We start from the raw sequence: 6709 nt of genomic DNA on the forward strand, positions 1-6709 counted from the left end.
CGAGGAAATTTGCATGTATTTTCCTATGCAATATTTTTTTGCCCCATCATGTGGTTCAATTAGCCGATATATTTGGTCAATTTTTCCATTCTAAGGCTCTGTAAATTGGCATACCGGGTTTTTGGCGAGTGAAAACATCTTTGCGATAAATTTTCAATTTAATATTGCTCATTTTATGCTTTTATGCCTCCATCCTCAGTTTACATGCGATATGGATATATGTCGCCATTCTGGTGTATAAAGTATAGAGGATAAATAACTATTGACATAAATAGATGTCTATCCCATTTTCGGTTCTTAGTAAATACCGTCGATAATTTCTATTAGGAGAATTATTTTTTTAATTGATTTTCTTTAGAATGTTGAACGGAATACATTTGTGATTTATTGTGTTCCGCACAATTTTAATATCGTTATGACATTCTACAATTTGCTAACCGGTCATTCGATGTGAGATGCCCCATATTTAATATTTATTGAATATTGATTTTTTGCCGTTTATGGCTGTGTTAAAATTCACACTCTATTTGTAGAACACAGAGTGGGAGAAATAGAATCGAAGAGACGCCAGATGAAAGTATCATTGATGCTGGCCGAAGAAGATTCTCTTTATAATTCCCATAAACAAAACTAATACCCTGACAAATGACTGAATGATTTCGATTCGCATTCTCGCATAAAATCATTAATGAAACTCTCTACCACCAGTAAATCTTCGAAAACAAGTTCAGACAGTTTATTTTTTCATTCTATAAAATTGAAATTTCTGTTTACGGTTCAGGAATTTTTATTTGGTCATTGTTTTTGTATTTTGTTTTTCTTGTAGTTTGTTTTAGTTAATAACAATTTTAGTATAAAAGCTCGTTTGGCTGACTAAAATCGTATCATTCGTGCATTTGACTCGATTCGATTAATTTAAATATTTATCTTCTGTGGTTTTGGTATTTAATCCTCTTCGCTGTTCCGAACCAAATCTAAAAGAAAATGAAACTCATCTTTGTTGTGTTCGGTTTAATGGTGGCCGGTATTGTATCTGCCAAGGATGTCGAAGTGATTTCAAACGAAGCCATTGTGGAACATGATGGCAAATATCATTATCAGTAAGCATTATACAAAAAAAAAATAAAAAAATTCCCTAAATAAAAAAATGAAATATAAATTTAAATAATATAGTGGAACATAAATCAACAAGAACAAAAATGCCAAATAAATTACACCCACCAACTCTTAAAGTGCTAAAAGCATGAAAGTTAACAAAATACTCTTATCCATAAATGAAAAAAAAACAATGCTGTGATGATCAGATCCTCTTAATATTATATTAACAAAAACTTAAAATAGAAAACTTGCGGTCACATAAATAAAAAATATGGCAAATATTTGCAATATAAAATAATAATATCAATAATCAGGAAGTCGAATTTATTTTGGAAATTCCAAAAAAAAAATAACACGAAGTGAAAATTTATGTGAAAATATGACAGAATATTTTTGGCAAAAAAATATGAACACTATGTGCTAATTGTGTTTTTCTGAGAAATAAAAATACGTATATATATCAAGGTCAATATGTAAATCTATAGTAGTGAAAACATTGATAATGGAATTTTTGGTAATAATGAACCTATTTTTATGCAGGAGGTGCGTGCGCCTACCGATTTTAAATTGAAGTAAACGGTGAATTAAAAATATCTAAAATCAATTTAAATCATATGACTGGACGGACTTTAATATATAATATATGATATATGACTGAATGATTTCGATTCGCATTCTCGCATAAAATCATTAATGAAACTCTCTACCACCAGTAAATCTTCGAAAACAAGTTCAGACAGTTTATTTTTTCATTCTATAAAATTGAAATTTCTGTTTACGGTATGGACGGACTTTAATATATAATATATTTGGGAATCATATACAAATCTGCAAAATTTTAAAACAAACCTGCAAATTATCACTGTCGTTGTGTCCTTCGTTCGGCAGAGCCGAATCTTTTACACCCTCCACCATGAGCTGGGCATTTGAAGTACCTGTAATCGTTTTGTATCTTTACCGTGGTCTGTACCATGGTAATTTGTTGTTAGGAATATTTGACACAGGATTAGAATGTAATCACAGCCAAATCACGTTAAAAACGGGCTCAAAATTCTCAATATACCGAATTGAAGCCGGTACCGTTGAAATGGGGGCTAGCGTAAAAAATGTTTCAATACTGATACATTTTTGTAGGAAGGTTTGTTACCATATTTGAATCCAAATTTAATAAAAAATATGGTACAACTCCCCAAAATATCGGAGCTGCTTTAAAGTGGATGAATATTGATAACTATACCCTTCACCACACTGTGGTATAGGGTGTTATGTTTTTGATAATATACGGTTCCTTTTGATAATATACATATCAATCAAATCAAATCACCTTCTGAGTCGATTTATGCAAGTCCGTCAGTACAAAGTAAAGGTCGCTATTATGATCCGAGTTGGATGAAATTTGATACAGGTCACTTATTTGGCCTAATATTCCAATATTTATCCAATTGAGACAAAATTTTATACAGCGTACTGAATTGTTGATATCGGTTCTGATTTAGACATAGCTCCCATATATATTTTCGTCCGATTTTATGTAAATGGTGCACCAAACTCTTAATCATTGTCCGATTGAGACCAAAACTTTGGACAGCATTTCGAAATTGGGGCAGGTTGTCGCACGTGAATTGTTGTTGAAATTGGTTCAGATTTAGATATATCTCCCATATATAAAAAATGGTGTACCAAACACCCAATCTTTGTCCGATTGAGACAAAATTTTGCACTTTGTAATGAGTTAGGTCCCGATTGATGTATGCAATTTTTTTGAATCGGTAAAGATTTAAATATACGAATTTGTGCACAACGTACCAAATCAAACCTATAATAATTGGAACCACTCTATATTTTCGTCTGAGTTCATGCATGTTTTGCACCAAATAAATTTTGGACTGCGCACTATACTGTAACGTACCAAATGATTGTACAAATTCGTCCCATACGTCAAATATCTCCCATATATATTGCTCGATTTTTTACAAATTGTACAAGTCTTCCGATTGAAGTGCATTTTTTCATAGAAATGTTTAGAAATGGTATGTGTATGAGTTGTTCTAAATTAGTTCAATTATCTATGTAGTTCACACATTTAATTTCGTCCGATTCCAATTCAATGGTCCTCCAAAGATGCTATGAACATCCCTTACTGGTTTTTTAAAGGAAGACGTGCCATATAATGAAAACACATTATACCAATTTACAGCTAATTCGGTTTAAAAACGTACAAAAAATCCACAAAATTCCGAATTTGTTGGAGTAGCGTTGTATTAGTCGGTTATTTTGAATGAGCTTTAAGTCCATTTTAAGTTCTAATACATATCTTCTTTTTATTTGGTTGTTTGTGATCGTATATTACATTTTTTTATTAAATATTTATTAAACTTACCACGTCAGAGTTGCATATGTTTTGTCCCAGCTAATATCGAGTAATCCATTTTATCAATAAATTTTACAACAAAATATTAAAAATGCCAGGGTAAATTTACAATTACATTTTCAATTTAACCTAAAACGTTGAAAAAATACCAAGATGTATTATTTTTAAACTTCAAATAAACAGATTACTGCATAGAGTCGATTTCAGTTGCATATGTTTTGACCACATGATGATACAATATTTAACACATACATCCAAATACAGTATGGAAGAGAATGTGTTGTGTTTGAATCTATTTGGATCAGATATAATTTTTTCTGTTACTTCTATTGGTTATTTGTTCGTCGCCAGGGGTTATCTTGGTCGACTTGGAATTTTCATTCATTTATTCTCCATTTTTTCATTCATTTATTCCAATTCCATTTCCTAGTTTAATGTAATTGTATGGGTTCCACGGCTCTACGTTATTTATGGTGTTGGGCCAAAATATTCTGCATTTGATCCTGAAGCATCTGTTTATAACTTTGCTTGTAACTTTTGCGTGGTGGTGTCAGAAACAAGCCAGGTTCTGCCGCCGTATCGAATGTATACATGTTTCGAATATTTGAAACTTGGTTTTCTGTATATATGTGAGCTGCTGCATACAACTTGCAGTCGTCAGAATGCTTTTGTTATCATTACAGTTACAGTTGTTACAGTGGTTTCTAGCTAGCAGAATCTATCAACGTATTCAATTGCTAGGCCTTCTAGCATAATGTTTACATACTGATGTTGTCAATTTTCTCGGCCTTAGTTTCCTTCATACTAATGAAATGTCCAACATTTTGAGCCAGTCTCTAGAAGTTTTCTAATTATAACTGCATGTTGGGTGAGAGAGAAGACAGATATCATCCGCATAATAAAGTTTTTCGAGTTCTGCATCGGATTATTTTTTGGTGTATTCCCTTTTTGCTCAACACTACTCATATGGTTTAGAAAACTTTCTCGAAATGGATGAATAGTAAATACAGAGGTCTGCTCATTATTTTATGACAGATATTTTTGTGCTAAAAACTAGTTTGTACTTCTCAAACCATCCATTCGATATTTGCCGAATATTTCCACAGAGGTGGCTATAATTTGTAAAATTCGGGCTTTTAGAAGCTGTCATACATTTAAACAAAATATTTTCTAAATATAGCCTTTGAAGTGACTGTAATTTGGCACCCTGTGTCTCATTTTGGATTTTTTGAAGGTTTCAGTCGCAGTTTCCTATTAAAGTGGCTGGAATTAGGTATTTCAGGTTTTTAAGGGTGAAGACCATTTTCGCAGATCAATTACGAATCAATTTCAAGCCTCGACACAGCCCCATATATAGAATCGGTGACTGTAATATAGCATTCCGGGACACGTATATATTCAGGAAATGTTCATATAGGTCCATGGACACAATATTCCCAGGAGCCGCCATGATCTTGGTGACCAGTTGATATAGCTTAAACAAGATATCCCTCGAGTGGCACCGTCTTGTTGAAAGCACATATTCTCCAAGTCGTGTTCTTCAATAGCACGCAAACTGCTTTATAGTCATAAGATAATAAAGCTCCGAATTGGCGATGACAGTCTTTTCATGGTCGTTTTGGAAGAAGTAAGGTCTAATCAAACCATCTGACCAAAGTAGCTTTCTGGATGTAATGACCTCTCTTCAATGACTTGAGGATTCTCAAACCCCCAAATACGACAATTTTGTTCATTAAAACATCCAACGAGTGAGAAATGTGCTTCATCGTTGAAAAAAACGTTGTTCGACATGTGGCTGTGGCAGAATCAGAATTTTTGTAATTGTGACGTCAATGTCAGACTTTCACTGAATACTTTTGAAATGATGAAATCGATAAACCTTTATATACCACATATATGTTCTATCTGATCTCGAAGTAATAAATAATACAAATATCTTTCATAAATATTTTGCTTATTTACGTAAAACATTCAGCACCATTCTACTAATTTATTTTATTTTAGTCTCTTTTATATGTATAACAAGTTCAGTGTTATTGTGTTATTTTCAGTATGCACTAGAACTGAAACCATATAAAATTAATTTAACTTTTATATAAGAATATATTTTAAATATTTTCTGATCAGACCATTAACACAAACTAGATAATCCAGCAAAATCTTGTTCTAAAGTAAAATTTTAAATTTATATAAAATGTTTTCTTAATTGGCATTAACTAATAACGTCATTAACAATTCTACTAATACGCTAACAAGCGAAACATTTTGTATCGAATTAGTGCTATATTTTCTCACCTCAACTCTTCTCTTCCTTCTCTATTTTTTTGCAGTTACGAATTGGGAGATGGCTCGAAAGCAACTCAAGATGGCATCTTGAAACATGTCGATGACAATCACGAAGGTGAGGCCATTCAGGGAAGATTTGCCTTCATTTCCGATGATGGCGAAGAATATTCCATTTCATATACCGCCGATGAGAATGGCTATCGTCCAGTTGGTGCTCATTTGCCCACACCACCACCAATTCCAGAATCAGTATTGAAGACATTGAAATATTTGGAAGAACATCCCTACAACCCAGATAAAGAACAAAAGAGATATCGTTAAATGCCGGATACACCCTCACATCAAACCCACCATGTATTTTTAGGCAATAACAAAAAAAGAACAAAACCAACAAAAATGTGATCTAAAGCGTTATACGACATAATAGTATTGTTGTTCGAGCGAACAGAAAGAAAACAAAACGGTGAAAATCATACAACCATACATACCAATGCACATAATATACTCCATATATACTTACTTACATATCTAAACACATCTATAGAAATATTCGACTGATAATAAACAAAAAAATAAAAATTATTGAAACATTTAAAATGTATTCTTAATTATTCGTCATTTGGTCGTTTGGCTAAGCGGAGCTGACTAGTGGGTTGATCGCTAAGACAAAAGAAATTCATATCGATGTTATGCTTTTATGCAATACTAACCAAGTCAAGCCGATGGAATGAAGAAGAACTTCATCCAATAATGAAATGACCAAAGTTTATTAACCTGCCGGTAGTTTTTTTCTTTTTTTTTTTTTGCTTTTTGCTCAATAGACCATATCGTTAACTCTTCATTAGTGGTGATATTTTAAAATTTGTTTCATGCCGCCATTAATTCATTTGTTGTTGTTGTTACTGTACTGTCTGAATGTCCACATTATTTTCGTTGGCATTTGAATGAATTTGT

The 6709-nt window shown here is 32.5% G+C and overlaps 1 protein-coding gene across 1 annotated transcript; it reads left to right on the forward strand.

Annotated features, from left to right (window-relative positions):
• The first annotated feature begins 984 nt into the window (after positions 1 to 984).
• Positions 985 to 6083, forward strand: LOC133326538 (endocuticle structural glycoprotein SgAbd-3-like). Its single transcript, XM_061535166.1, has 2 exons — positions 985 to 1100; positions 5800 to 6083. The coding sequence occupies exons 1-2, from the start codon at positions 985 to 987 to the stop codon at positions 6074 to 6076; spliced, it is 393 nt and encodes a 130-aa protein (XP_061391150.1). The 3' UTR covers positions 6077 to 6083.
• Positions 6084 to 6709: the final 626 nt, after the last annotated feature.

Source organism: Musca vetustissima, unplaced genomic scaffold (genome assembly GCF_032173495.1).
Source record: "Musca vetustissima isolate MV318-11 ecotype Yass unplaced genomic scaffold, APGP_CSIRO_Mvet_v1 utg355761, whole genome shotgun sequence".
Lineage (NCBI taxonomy): Eukaryota > Metazoa > Arthropoda > Insecta > Diptera > Muscidae > Musca > Musca vetustissima.

What these genes read in the sequence shown, in the direction of transcription:
- LOC133326538 (XM_061535166.1), top strand. Translation starts at nt 985, where the DNA reads ATGAAACTCATCTTTGTTGTGTTCGGTTTAATGGTGGCCGGTATTGTA. An exon ending in GATGGCAAATATCATTATCA is followed by an intron (nt 1,101 to 5,799) that starts GTAAGCATTATA and finishes ATTTTTTTGCAG; the next exon opens with TTACGAATTGGGAGATGGCT.